The 15393-nt window shown below is 47.6% G+C and overlaps 1 protein-coding gene across 1 annotated transcript in view; it reads right to left on the bottom strand.

The window, feature by feature from the left end:
• The window catches only part of OTOG (otogelin), an 89264-nt gene that overhangs the window by 37770 nt on the left and 36101 nt on the right, over positions 1 to 15393 (bottom strand). Inside the window, exons 24-30 of the mRNA XM_021719486.1 lie at positions 12750 to 12857; positions 7373 to 7511; positions 5607 to 5741; positions 5159 to 5305; positions 4746 to 4865; positions 2508 to 2624; positions 1702 to 1858 (exon numbers count right to left, since the gene is read on the bottom strand). Coding sequence (XP_021575161.1) covers positions 1702 to 1858; positions 2508 to 2624; positions 4746 to 4865; positions 5159 to 5305; positions 5607 to 5741; positions 7373 to 7511; positions 12750 to 12857 — 923 coding nt within the window. The remainder of the gene's footprint in view (positions 1 to 1701; positions 1859 to 2507; positions 2625 to 4745; positions 4866 to 5158; positions 5306 to 5606; positions 5742 to 7372; positions 7512 to 12749; positions 12858 to 15393) is intronic.

Raw genomic sequence — 15393 nt, 5'->3', positions numbered from 1 at the left:
GCATCCCCCTCGAGAGAGCGCCAGGTGTCCGGAGACGGACTTGCCATGTGCCACCAGCAAGTGCCTACCTTCCTCATCGGTGGACTCCAAAGACTGAGCTAGAAGATCAGAAGGTCATCGAGTCTCTGGCTTCAAGTGCGTGCCCAGTCGATGGGAGGTAGCCCAGAAGGGTCATTAAAAGCCAGTTCTCTGGAGCCAGACCTGAGTTAAAATCCCATCTCCTGCTCTCATCCACTGTGCCCTGTTTCCACCTTTGTTCTTTTGGGGCAAGTAACTTCACCTCTTGAGACTTCACCTCCCTCCTCTAAGGTGAAACCCCGCCTAGCATCTGGCCCGTAGATTGCCAGGGTCTGGACCAGGGTCGGGCAAAACACTTGCCTCAAATGCAAAATGCAAGGGGGTACCCCAAATCTCAGACATTAAGATCAGTACTATTTTACTGCAGTATTTTCAAAGCATCAAAATTAATGCAAAAATATCCCTGATTCACAGAATATCAAAATTTAAAAATAAAGACGGGATCATTAGCAGGGTCCCACTGAGCCCTATTAGAGTGAGGCAAAAAGGAAACATTAATAGCATTGATCCTTTGATATTTTGTTCAAAGATATTTTGCAGTAATTTTTATTTTTGAAAAGACTGTATTAAAATTATTTCTCTTGATTACTGTGCTTGTTCTTGTCCCCTTAAATCTCATACCCCACGTGAGCGTCTCACCCTGGTCATATTTTTTTTGAGTTGGGGTCCCACTGTGTCATCCAGGTTGGAGGGCAGTGGCATGGTCATGGCCACTACAGCCTCAACCTGCTGGGCTCAGGTGATCCTCCTGCCTCAGCCTCCCAAGTAGCCGGGACTACAGGTGCATGCTGCCATGCCTGGCTACGTTTTTTGTTTTTTTTTTTTTTATTGTTTATAGAGACAGTGTCTCACTATATTGCCCAGACTGATCTTGAAATCTTAGGCTCAAGTGATCCTCCTGCCCTGGTCTCCCAAAATGCTGGGATTACAGGTATGAGCCACTGCACCAGGTCTTATTCCGTCTTTTAAATACTTACTTTTCATCTGTTTTGTGATACTCCTTTACACTCTAACAGTATATATGTATGTATGTGCATGTATGCATATGCATGTGAGTCTATATGTGTGCTCAAATGTTCTTACTTGATGGGCATGCAGACCACCGTTGCTCTGAATAAACGGGTAACTCATGCTGCCTCTGATGAGACCTGTGAACCTCAGCCGACAGCAGCTGCATTCACTCTCCCATTGGGTCCTCATGGGAAACCTGGTGGGGGAGGTCTATACCTATTTTTCAGATGTGAAAACTGAGCCCCAGAAAGGTGGGGTGACTTGTTTGAGGCCACATGGCTTGCAAGTGGCAGCTCTGGGTCTGGACTCCTGACTCTTCGAGCAAAGCGGTTAAGAGCACAGGGCTGCACCAGACTATCTGGGGACAGACCCTGGCTCCAGCACTAACCTTGAGCATGTTACCTGATCTCTCTCTAGGCCTCAGTACCTTCAGCGGTACGCTAGGAATAAATAGCCCTGCTTCAAAGGGGAGGTGGAAGAATTCAATGCACAGTTGGTGCCTGGCATAAAGTAAGCACTCAATAAATGCTGGCCAGAGGGATAATGCCCCCAGGGGCCCGCCCACAGGGCCACCCCACTCTGTGCCCTCGAGTGGCTGGTTGAGACACTCACGGCAGAGGCGTGGGGTTCGCCAGTCGATGGCCACCCCGTGTTGGCAGCACTGGTGGGCATAGGCAGAGACGCTGGCACAGAAGCACTCACAGTCGCCACCCCGGCTGCACCCACAGGTGTCCGTCAGGCAGTTTGAGTAAAACCAAGTGACATCGACCTGAGGAGGTCAGGAGTCAGAGGTCAGAGGACAGATGCCCAAATGCGTTAGCCCTGCAGCTTTTCAGATGAGGGCCACCAGCACTGACATGAAGGGACCATAGGGTGAGCTGCCCCATCTCATGGGGCATGAGGGGAAGAGGCAGCCAGCTCTGTAAGAAACAAGGGCTCCGTGGCCCAGGCAGACACCCGCTTTTGAGAACGAAGGCTTCTCCTCCCCTGAGCCTAGGCTGTGTGATCCAAGGGCTGAGGAAGTGGCTAGGAACAGAAGCAGAGTTGGAACCACACAGTCTGGGCCGGGGACAGCCAAGGTCAGTGTGAGGGTGTCCTTCCATGCCATGCTGTGTGCCAGCCTCTTCTGTGACCGATGAGGCAGAATGGGCAAAGGCAGTCGGTAGTATGAGGGCTTTGGGCTCGCTATTCAGAAGAACTTCCTCATAAGGAAGAGCCAGGCTAAGATGGGCATGAACAGGGCACAAACTCTGTCCAGCTGTCTGCCCTGGTCATGTGGGGAAACAGCACAACATATCCGAGCAGTCTGGAGGCAGGGGGATGACAGAGGTGACTTTCCCCTCTAGGTGCCTCTTCCGAGACATGGGGGAGTCTGGGAGTCAGAGGGGGTCGGGAAGGGCCAGGTTGGGTCCACTCACCACAGGGTGGCAGGTCTCAAACACCTCGCTGAGCAGGATGCTGCACTCTTTCTTGGCAAACGGCTCTCGGAGAGGATTCAGGACACATGTGTCCCGGGGGTCAAGGGTATCTGGGCACTGAGGGTCAAAGGCAAAGATGCTGGCCTCCCTCCTCCCTGAAATGCCTGTTGCCTGGTATGGCAGACTCTGAGGGTGGCTGCCATGCTCCCACCTCCTGGTATTCATGTTCTTTTATAATCCCCTCCCCTTGCAGGTAGGAGGGATCTAAGACTTGCTCCAACATGGCCAAGGTGCCAGGATGGACGTGGTCACGTGACTACGATATATAACACTGTAGAACCCATCTTGCTGGTGTATCTCCCTTGCTGGCTATGAGGGAGCCAGCAGCCGGGAGCCATAGTGAGGGCCCCCACATGGCAGGAAGTGCCAGAGGGCTCTAGAAGCTGAGGGTGGTCTCTGGCCAAGAGCCAGGTAAAAAAACCCGAAGCTCTCAGTCCTCCAGGAGCTGAGAGCTGCCCACAACCACTGGAGCAGGTAGGAAAATAGCTCCTTCCCCAGTTGAGCCTCCAGATGTGAGCCAGGCCCTGATTGACACCTTGATCGCAACCTTGTGAGACACTAAGCAGAGAACCAAATTAAGCCATAGAAACTGTGAGATAATACATGTGTGTAGTGCAATGCTGCTAAGTCTCATAATATTGCTGCACAGCAAGAGGTAACAAATACAGATTTCCCCAAAGTCTGCTGAGTCTTCTTCCTCAGGCCCTGTTATGGTATGCCCAAGGAGATTAGCAAAGAGAAATATGATATGGGGGGAAAAACAAAGGTTAGTCACTCCTAACCTTTACTTCTCTAAAATGGGGGTGGCTGAAGGCAGGGTTCTCCAACTTCTGGGGTGTGAACCGGTACCTGCCCATGGCCTATATTAGGAACCAGGTCACATAGCAGGGGGTGAGTGGCAGGCGAGGGGAGCTCCACCTTCTGTTAGATCAGCGGTGATATTAGATTCTCACAGGAGCAGGAACCCTGCTGTGAACTGCGCATGTGAGAGATCTAGGTTGCGTGCTCCTTATGGTGATGTAAGGATCTAATGCTTGATGATTCCCCCGCCCCCCACTTCCCTATCCCATAGAAAAACTGTCTTCCATGAAGCCAGTCCCTGATGCCACAAAGGTTGAGGACCACTGGCCTAGGGCACACGTTTCAGAGGCTGTGGGAACATTCTTTCCCACCCCACGATTACACTGAGCTCCAGACCATGCCCAATTAACTGCTCCCCCTAGCCCAGTCCACACGGGTTTATTTCCATTTGCTCCCCAACAGAGCATTAAGATCACTCAGTGCAGAAAAGGCAAATAGCAACACTCATATCACCTCTTTCCACTCCCCTGGCAGACATAAATAATCGATCATAGTTCTCCTTCACACTGAGCTTAACACAAGTCTTGGATGCTTTTCAACACTCACACAGCTCCCAGACAGCCTCTCCTGACTGACGAGTTGGCACAGGAAGTGAAATCCACTCATCCCTCTCCTGGCACAGTCCCCTCATTTCACACAGGACCATAAAGAAGGTGGGACTTACTTGAGGTCACCCAGCACATCGATGGATGGTCCAAGACAAGAACCCAGGTGCCCTGCTCTCAATTCAGGGCTGTTTCCCCCACAGTTCATGGCTTGGCAGCCTCAGTCAGTACCTCCCACACCTCAGGGCACGCCCTTCATTTCTGCTTCTGCTGTGTTGTCCTTCCTCTCAGAGGTCTTCTCTCTGATACATTTATCTATTTAAATATGGCCTGTCCTTTAAGCACCAGCACCAGTGCCACCTTCTTCAGGAAGCTTTCTCTGGTTGCCTCAACCCACATGCGTCTCTCCTGGTGTCTCCTCTGTGCCTGACCTAGTACCAGGCACTAGGTGGCACTGAGATGCATAAAAAGGTCATGCTCAACAGCCTCACCTACTCCAGGTGACCATCTTTCCTGAAACAGAGGCTTTGTCTCCTTCCCAAACCTCCACCCTCCACCAAGGCTTGGTGCAGAACAAGGTGAGCAGCTGGATTTGTGAGACTGGATGATGTATATCCTCAGGCCATAGGACAGAGTCTAGGCCCAGGGATGCTGGTCAGAGGCTGAGAGAGCATCGCTGGAAGAGCCTCACACTGGTGGTGTCCCTCTTCCTTGACCAAGGCTGGCAGTGCCCATCTGAGGGAGCAGTGTGAGCCCACCTGAAAGGATTTACCTCAACTGCAGCCCAACTACTGCCGAACTCCTGGGGGTTAGTTAGCTCCAGGTTCTCTGGGGATCTCATCTCATTGATGGTTTTTAAGTCAAAGTTCCCACAAAGTCCCGTCAGCTGGCCCTGGAAGGAAAGAGGATACCGCAGTTAGTTGCAGATACTCCAGGGGCAAGCCATGGGCAGCGGGGTCACCATGAGCCCAGGAGTCTGTCATGGACCCAGAAACAACTGCTGAGGTCACAGTTTGAAGAGGGATGGGTGGTACCCGAGACGGGCACACAGCGGGTTGGAAGTTAGGACAGAGGCATGCTTCCCTTGACTCCCCAGCGAGGGCACAGCTCACCCAAGGACACTTGGAGGCATGGCTCAGCCCCAGGCAGGAGTAGAAGCTGGTGAGAGTCATGTTCAAGGACTACCTGCCACTGAGGCCCAGCCTGGACATGCACGGTGGTTCTCTGGTCCCACAAGAGGGTGATGTGCTCCCTTGGGAAGTGTACCAGTGTGAAAAACCCGGCTTGCCACGTGTGGACCTCCTGCTTGTCATCCAGGAAGCTCTCGGGACTCTAGGGGGACAGAGATGGTCAGTCCTGAGGTCCGAGTGCCCCCAGCATCTGGGTCAGCTGGGGTCTGGCTACAAGTCCCCGCTCAGCCCCAGATCTTACTAACACCTCTGCCTCCTCCCTCATGACCTGACATTAGCCTTTGTGTTCCTGACCCTAGCCAAGGAATTCAGTCTGGGCTCCCACCTCAGTGGTGCTCCCAGAGAAACTGCCAGGGTAAGGAAACCAGTCCTGAGCTCCCTTCTACCCCTGTCCCGGAAGCCTGTAAATTGTCTATACAACCTTCTCTGGCACCGGGCCTTACTGGATTTCCTGAGTCGTCATCAAAGACGATGAGTGAGTTCCCAACGTTGATGGAAATGAATTTTCTGCAGATGATGCCAGAACTGTAGCAGTTCACATTCTCCACAATCACAGAGAAGCTGAGATCTGTCGTGCTCTGAGGAGAAAATAGGTGAGTCCAATAAAACTGAAGAGAGGAGAGATTCTGCTGGAAGGACAGAGGAAGTGGGACTCTGAAGTGGTTTTCAATCCACTTTTACTTCTCATTAGCTGTGTGCCTTTGGACAGCTTACAGTTCTCTGGAACTCAGTTTCAGTTGTGGATACCTTGTGCTGTGCTTAGCATGTAGTGACTCTCCCTAAAGGATCTGATTAATGAATGTACTAATTAACATGTGAAAAGGATGGTTGGTGTTAACAGGGTGTGGGAAAGAGCCACCGTCTCATACTCACCCTTGGTGGTAGGTGAGCCTTTTTGGAGGGCAATTTGCCAGCACTGAATGTTTTAAAAGCACATAACTTTTTGTATGGCAATTCCAGGTCTATGAACCTAGAGATACATCCACAGTATTTGCTGCAGCATCTAGGTAGTGGAAACAATCTAAATGTCCACAATGGGAAAAAAGTAAAACAAACCAGAGAGCATCATTTCTGCAGAATTCTACACAGCTATTAGGAAGAAAAAGGAATGTACTGACTAGATGAAATAATATCCCGGGTATACTACTAAGTGAGTAAAAGTAAATTGCAGAATCCTACTCATGCAACTCAATAAAATGCATGCTGTGTGTGCCTGTGTGTGTGTGCATGCCTGTGTGTATGTGTGTGTGCATGTGTGTGTCTCATGAAAAATGGCTTTAGCAGGATTCACCCCGAGTGTTCTGAGCAGCTATTCAACAGGAGACGGGAGCAGAAGAGATGTGAGGGGAAGATTTGGTTTTCAATGTATATTTGTATATTATTTTAAATAATGATGGGGAACATGCATTCCCTTAAAATTTGAAAAAATAGAATAAAATGAGGTCAATAATCTTTATATGTGAAGTTTTAAGGTTATGAAAAAGACCCCAGTACAGTACCAGTCCCCACAGAGAGATTTTCCTCCATAAAAGGTTTTGTCATTATTATTATTGCTGCTACTCTATTTTCACAGGCTCTTAGTAAAACTAAGGTCCCCTGGGTGAGTCTCTGACACTCCCTGCATGCTGCCTCCTGGAGGGACCCTGCCTCATCTTGCCCCCCACATCACCAGTCCCCTTCCTCCGGGTGAGCCGATGACTTTAACACATGAGTCCTGAGTGCATTAACTCTCCCGTCAGACTTCTCAGTCACACCTGACCCAGCTCTACCACTGGCTAGCTGCGTGACCTCGGGCAGGTTCCCCTAAGCCCAAGTCACAACACCTGTAGCATGGGGTTCATAAACCTTACCTTGTAGGGTTGCTATAAGAATTAAGTGAAATAATCCACAAGAATGGCTCAGTAGATGCCCAAATATATAACGAAATCTCAAAAAGCATTCGCTCTTAATATTATAGGCAGAAAAAGCATTGGGAGCCGATAGGGCAAGGTGATGGTAGTGAGTGGACAGGCAGTGGGTGACAGAGGACCGGTGAGCTCCATCCAGCCCTGAGCTTCGCACTCCTCAGCACTTCCTCCAGTCTAGACAGACCATCTCAGGGCCTAGATCCACCCCTGTTACCCAATTATGCATCAATCTGGGACCCCGAGCATCAACAAACCCTGACAGGTCCTCAGTCCTGGCTGGGTAGCCACATCCAAGAACTCACCTTGACCAGGTGCACCTTGCATGCCCCCACGAAGTCAAATGGGAGCCCGTCAAACGTGCGGTAATGGCGGTCACCATAGGCAGTGCAGGTGGCGGCGCAGGGATGGAGGGTGCACTGGAACGAGCCCCGCTGGCACATGCTGAAACACACGCCCAGACCAGCTCGCAGGGCACGCTGCCCCGGGACAGAGCCGCTGCCTACTGAACACACACTGCATGCCCCCGTGCAAGGGGGTTGATGAACATTGTCACCCTCCAGCAGGAGCCTGGGCTGATTTTATGAAGGCGTGTGACACCGAGGCTCAGAGGGGTTGAGGGACACACATGCAATAAACGATGGAGCTGAGATTTCACCCATATCTATCTGACTCCAAAGTCCACATTCTCGTAACCACTCCATTCATTCATTGAACCATCCATCCAACAAATATTAAGCGCCTACTATATCCCAGGCATTATTCCAGGAGTTTGAGAGACATCCGTGAATAAAACAGAAAAAAGCCTCTGCCTTGTGAAATTTATATTCTAGAGGAGGAAAATATACACTAAATAATCATAAAAGAATAAAGGAAGAGGGAGTAAGTACATAGTGTGTGAGAAGGCAATGAGTGTGGATACAGGGGGCTAGGAGCAGGAAGCGAGTTACAGTTTAAACAGGATGCATGGGGACAGGTGAGCAGAGACTTAAAGGAAATGAGAGGTTAGCTGTATGGGCATCTGGAAGGAGAGTATTCTCTGAACAGAGGGCATGGTCTTTGCTAAGGCCCTGGGGAACACTCAGGAGACAGCATGGCTAGTGTGGAGCATACCAGGGCTTGAGAGAAGAGAAATTCAGAGGGGTGAGAGGTCATGGAGGGCCTGAGAACATGGGTCCAAGAAGGCCACTGTTGGCCCTTGCTAGGAATGAGAAACGGAGGCATTGGAAGACCCGATCCTGGGAATGACATGATCTGATCGATGTCCCACTCTGGCTGTTGCGTGAAGCCTAAGCTGAAGGGGGCTGAGGCATGGCAGAAAGACCCATTGAGAGGTTTCTGCAGTACCTTGAGGAAGAGCTGGCTGTTCAGAGTAAGGCAATGGCAGTGGGAGCTGGGAGAAACTCTCTGATTCTGGATATACACTGAAGGAGAACCAAAAGAATCTGTAGGCAGCTTGGAGATGGGTAGTGACAGAAGACTCAAGGATGATGCCAGGTTTTTGGCCTGAGCACCTGGATGAACAAAGTCTTCATCAACTCAGATGTGGAAAGCTGAGGGAGAAGCAGGGCTGGGGGGAAAGATCAGGCATTGGGTTTTGGACATCCTGAGCTGGAGGCATCCATTAGACACACAGGTGGTGATGACAAGTAGGTGGTTGGGTGTGTGAGTCTGGAGTTCAGAAGAATGGTCTGGCCTACAGGTAGATATCTGGGAGGCGTCTGATGCTGGGTGGGCCTTGGAGCCACAAGACGGGGGAGTTCACCAAGGGAGAGGGCATCAATACAGAAGAGGTGCAGTCCCATGGGCAGCTCTAGCAGTGAGCGGTAAGAGAAGAGGAAGAACCAGCAAAGGAAGCTGGGAAGGAGCAGGAAGAGAGGTAGAAGGAAAACCAAGATTGTGGTGTCCCAGAAGCCACAAGAACAAAGCTATCAAGGAGGAGAGAATGGCCCACAGTTATCAACCGTGTCCAATGCCACTCACAGGTCTAGGATGTCCAAGAAATGGACAGAGCAACATGGAGGTCACTGGTGACCTTGGTAGGAACAGTTTTGAGGGAAAATGCCTGGCTGAATGGGCTTGAAGGAGAGCAGAAGAACAGGAACTGGAAACAGCAAGTATAGACAACTTGTTTGAGAAGTTTTACAATAAAAGGCGAGCAGAGAAATGGAGCAGTTGCTAGGAGATTGGAAGTGTTTCAAACCACCCTTTTATGCAATGGGGATGATCCAGCAGAGGATGGCAAATAGATTCCTTGGGAGGGAGGGGAAGAGTGCTCTAGTGACACCCTTGGATGGGTGCAGGGCTGAGAGCTGGATTACAGCGAAGGCCTGGTGATAGACAGGGGCACAGACAATTCACCTCTGGCACAGGTGGGAAGGCAGAACACGTGAGTGCAGCGTCCCCAAACTGCTCTTCTGACAGCTTTCATTTTCTCGGTGAAATAGCCAGATCTTCAATTCCATTCCCATGAGAGGAGAAGTGGCAGGGCTTTGAGGAGCGAGAAATATGAAACAGGAATCCAGGGATCGAGAGAGCAAAGGAAACCAAGGAGATACAGTACAGGCCCATTTGCCAGATGGGCCTTTCTGACATCTGAGTCATGAATTTAAAGTGACAGCGGGCAGCGTGGCTTTACGCATCCCTCCAACCACATCCAGCTGCGTGGATGCAGCTACAGAGGAAGTCAAGGGGTGGAGTCGCCAGGGCTGTGGATCTGCCAAACAAGTAGGCCAGAAAACTGAGTCTGTATTCAAGGAAGTGATGACAGTGTAGGACCATAGACTCTGGCAAAAGGGAAGACCGCAAGAGGGTGTGAGGCGGTGGTTAGAAATCTCCCTGGGGTTGCAAGACTGGGGGAGACAGGGTGCCAGAGGGAGTAGAATGGAAAGAAAAAGGTAAGGTGAGACGCATGAAATTGGAATATGGGCTGGCTGAGTGATGGGAATGTCAGGGTGACCTCTCACTCCACTGGGGTGGAGAAGGATCATCAGAAGAGAGAGGGTAAAACAGAGATGCCTGGAGTTACTAGAAGCATCTCTGCACAGACACTGAAGGCTCCGAGAATTAGGACAGGAGGAGAGTAGGAGAGTGACAGAGCCCAGAGCTAGACCCTTCAGGAGTGAAGAGTGTGATGGTGACCAGGGGTTCCACGTATGTCAGCAACAATGATGTCTCTCCAACCACACACTGTATACACACTTGGTCATGCACTGACTCCATGGCTTCCCAGGCTTGTATACACATCCAGTCGCACACCCACCTGCGTGACCTACAACTCAGCGATAAATACAGTGCTGTCAACACTCCCACCGTGGCTGACTTCCTGCTGCCAATGTGACATCACCAAACACGGAGTTGGGAAGAGATGGGCGGCCAGTCCCTATCCCAGTAAACAGATCCCAGCAAATGCTCGAACTACACCAGCCTGGACACACCTCCGGCACCTACCTTCCCACAGACAGCAACTGGAATGTGTGCCACAGTGGCATGTCCTTCAGGAGAGAATGTTGAGGTCTGTCCATGTACAAGGAGGGTAGACTTTTAAAACTGATTTAAAAAGTAAAAATGTGCCCACATAGCTCCCAGTCTTCTATGGGAGAGAGGACACTCGCTCTGTAGCCAGAAGCCTCTTCATGTCAGAGTTCCTGATCCTAAAAGAATTCCAGCTCCTCGGCCCTGGCTCCAGACTCTCCACTACCTTCTGCCTGGCACAGTGTGCTCACAAGAGAGGATTCAACACAGCTCAGCTATTGCCTGCCCACAGGTGGGGGTGCTGGTACAGGGGCTATAATCCAGGAAAGTGACAGAAGTCAGTGCCTAAGCCTGAGCACCCCTGAGTGAACCCAGGACAGTCAGTCATAATCTCTTGCCACATACAAAGGGAGGCCCCCCAAAAAACCTGGAATGTAATTATTAAAAATTGTATATTTATTCTTACATACTTAAACTTCAGTCACCTTCAAGTACTTTTTGATTGATGCAATACACCTAATGAGATGCTTTTTGCACTGCTCAACCCAGTTTTTGAACTTGTCAATTTTGATGCCTTTTAGTGCTTCTGTCATTTTTCATTTCACCTCTGCTGCATGGGCAAAATATTTCCCTTTGAGGACTTTTTTATCCAGAGAAACAAAAAAGTCACTAGGGGTGAGACTGGGTAAATTGGGAGGGTATGGGGGACATGCCGCTTTTGGTCAAAAACTGCTGAACACTCAGCATGGCATGGGCAGGTGCACTCATAAATTACCCATAATGAAATGGGCAAATGCATTGAAAAAAATCTTCAAAAAAAATTAACTGAAGCTGAACACAGCCTCTTACAACAATGCTAGTTGGCACACTGATGCTAATGGATTCCTAGAACTCTTACCTAGTGGGGGGAGCCTGTACTACAAGAGGCCCACCCTCCAGAAGATAACTGATTTTTTAGGGGATTTCCCCTCTTGTACACCTTGCAACCCTGGTCAACTCTGGTTCATCACAGTCATGAAATCCCATAAACACTTGCTCACACAGCTTGCACAGAGTGTTGCATCCTGACACGATACCCAGGGACTTCTGGGGTCAGACAGCCAGGGCTCTAACCCTACAAATATACCTTGATGTATCTGGGAAAACCAACCATGGGGTGGATGGTCTTGACTGTGACCCAGCAGCTAACATGGAAAGAAATGCTAGAGCTATCCTCTCGGCCAGAGAAACAGGACAGTTTCAACTCCTGCGTGGAGTAGGGATGGGGCTATGCTCCAGCTGGGTGGCTGGATCTCCAAGTTGGAGCCTCTTTGAGCTTCTCTGCTGGGCCCCAGGCCCCAGGGCCAGGTGTTCCCTGCTCATATCAGGCTCTCCCTGGTTGGTTCTTGACACGGAACAGTGACCAAGTTTGCTCTCCAACATCAGGGCCCTAGTTTATCACTTCTTACTCTCTCCACCAATACTCATTCCATCAGAAGGCTGAGTCTACCCACTGCCTACACCTGCTGTGAGGCCCAGAATCGGCCTTGTAGTATTGGCCCCTAAGTCTGTCTCTGGAGAATCAAGCCCAGGTGCACATGCTCCCACATATAAATATTTAAATTACTGAACACGCACATATACTCACCTATATATTCACTTCATGTGCAGGAATGTACCTATTCATAGGCAAATATGATACACACTTACACATTTTCACTCACATGTGAACACAAATAAGTACAGCCAATACACACAGGAACACATACTAAATGAATCCAGGTGCACACTTATATGAATATACCTGTATACCTACATGAATTCCTAATTGTATATATTCAAGAACATATTCAGATTTGTGAATGTCTGCCTTTTCATAAATACCATGTACATGCACATTCACATGTGCATTTGAATTGGCACCCACACTCATTTGGTCATATAAACGTGCAAACAATTGTCAGGATTATAAATATGCATGCACACACATTTATATACATGTCTGGACAAATTCACATTCAAGTAAATACAAAAAATATTCTAAAATATGCTTTTGTGTGCACACACTTGTATATGTACACAAACCCCTATGCAACACACAACACACAAGCATGCAGCATGAACACAAACATGGCAGAAGGAGAATGCTAGACTATACTCATGATGGTGCATCCCATATCCCTGACACTCCCAGCAAAGAAGCAGAGCCTGCTTGGGGCCCTCACTTACCAGGTATGGCAGGGAGACATCACCTGGTCCCCAGGGAAATACTCCTTCCCCTTCCAAGTGCATGGGCACTCCTCTGGCAGGAAGCATGCATCTCCGTGTCTGAGCAGCCTGCAGGGACATGGCAAGCAAGTGGTTAGGGGAGAGTATCCGTCCCATATGGCCATCTGTAGAGGATCCTGCATCCACATGGATGCTCTAGGGTGGCTCTTAGCATTTACCCTAGAAGAGACTGGCCATGTACCCACTGCCCAACCTGCTGTTGCCCAATGAGGTTCATAGGCACACTGGTAACTGGGAAAAATAGGGACAGACTAGGTCCAGCTCAGAAGTCTGTGCCATTCATCAGGAAGGCTTAGCTCTACCTGCTACACATCCCCCCACCCCTGGTCAGGCAGATGCCAATTGCTCCTTAGGCCCTAGCTGTATGCTAATGAATGGACCAATGGACCTCTTATTTGGGTTGTTCATGGAGCGTTTAGACCACAGGCCCCAAAGCTATAGTGCTCACACCTTCTAGTCTGGTTTCCATAACATCTGACCCACTTAAACAGAATACGCGCGTGCGCGCGCGCACACACACACACACACACACACACACACACACACACACACACACACACATACACAGGCAAATGATAGTCAAATTGCTGACAGTGATAACTAGAAAATTTTTAAAAAACCAAGACATATTATGTAACAAGAGAATCAGGATAGACATTAAACTGGTGAAAGAAAAAAAATTGTTAACTTAGAATTCTATATGCAGTGAAAGTATCTGTGACAGTTAATTCTAGGTGTCAACCTAACTGGATAAAGGGATACCCAGATAGCTGGTAAAGCATTTCTGGGTATGTCTGTGAGGGTGGTTCTGGGAGAGATTGGCATTTGAGTCACTGGACTGAATAAGGACCTAATTTCGCCCAACGTGGGTGGGCATTATCCAATAGGCCAAGGGCCTGGATGGAACAGAAAGGTAGAGAAAACATGAATTCTCACTTCTGAAGGTGGGACGCCCTTCTTCTCTACCTTAGACAGAAGAACTCCATGTTCTCTGCCCTTTGAACTCCAGGACTTGCACCAGTACTTCCTGTCCTCACACTCAGCTTCTCAGACCTTTGCACTTGGGCTGAGCTACACTACCACGTCCCTGGTTCTCCACTTTGAAGATGTCCTGTTGTGGGACTTTTCTGCCTTCATAATCATGTGAACCAATTCCCCTAATAAACCCCCTCTCATAGATCTGCAGCTATGTCTATAACTAGATACCTTACTCTCTGGAGATCCCTGACTAACATAGTATTCTTCATACATTAAGGTAAAATTAAGACATCTTTAAATAAACAGAAAGTTTTAAGAATTGGTCACCAGTAGACCTGTATTAAAAGAAATGTTAAGGAGAGTTTTTCAGGAAGATGAAAATTTAAATCCATATGAGTGAATGAATGCAGAGCCCTCAAAATGGAAAATTTCATGGCCAATATTTTAAAAACTGTTTCTTAATTCCCTTAAGAGGTAAATGGTCATTTAAAGCAAGATTAATATCAATGACTTGCAGGGCTGATACCATAAGCAGAAATAAAATGCATAGCAATAAAAGTACAAAGAACAAGAAGGAAGCCAATGCAAGTGTACTGTTGCAAGTATTATCCATAAAATGGAAAAAGATTAATTCATGGCAGATCACACTAAGGGAAAGATACATATTGTATCTTTAGAAAGTCACAAAAAATAAATACCAAGATGTATAGTTAAAATAAAATAAGGAAGATAATATAGAATATTTAAAAATAACCAAAAGAAGGCAGGAAATAAAAAACAAAGGATAGGACAAACAGATAACAAATAACAAGATGGTAGTATTAAAATCAATCCAATGATATTAAATGCAGAGATATACACACTTCAATTAAAAGACAGAAACTATAATACTGGCTTAAAAAGCAAGTTCCAACTCTATTCTGTTTACAAAAGATATAACTAAAAAGATAGATTTTAAAGTAAAATGATGGAAATAATAACAGGCAAATGCTAATCATAAGAAAGATGGAATGACTATATTAACATTAGACAAAGTAGACTTCAAGACAAGTAGAATTACCAGCAATAAGGAAAGTTATTTCATAACACCGAAAGGGCCAACTTACCATGAAAACATAACAGTTCTAAATGGGTATGCACCATTAACAGAACTTAAAAAAACAAGAAGAAAAAACTTACAGAACTCAAAGAAGAAAGAGACAAATCTCCAATTACAGTTGACGATTTCAAAACTCATATCCATTAATGAGGGAACAAATAGGAAAAAAAAAAAAAAAGACCATTAAAGATGTAAAGAATTTGAACAACTCTAACAATGATCTCAACCTAATTGACAACTAAAGAACTCCATTCAGTAACAGCAGAATGCACATTATTTTCAAGCATAATGGGAAACTCACCAAGGCAAACTATATTCTAGGCCATAAAAAACTCAATAAATTTCAGACTTCAACTCATACAAAGTATATTCTCTAACCACAATATAATTAAATTAGAAATCAGTAACAAAGAAATATAAGAAAGATCCCAAATATTCTAAAATTTAGGAATATTTCAAAGGAGCCCATAGATCAAAGAATAAATATCATGAAAGAAGTTATAAAAT

This window comes from Carlito syrichta, unplaced genomic scaffold (genome assembly GCF_000164805.1).
Source record: "Carlito syrichta isolate Samal-C Ts95f unplaced genomic scaffold, Tarsius_syrichta-2.0.1 Scaffold314760, whole genome shotgun sequence".
Taxonomy (NCBI): Eukaryota; Metazoa; Chordata; class Mammalia; order Primates; family Tarsiidae; genus Carlito; species Carlito syrichta.
Note: the sequence above shows the minus strand (reverse complement) of the source record. Positions and strands in the feature narration are given on the sequence as shown.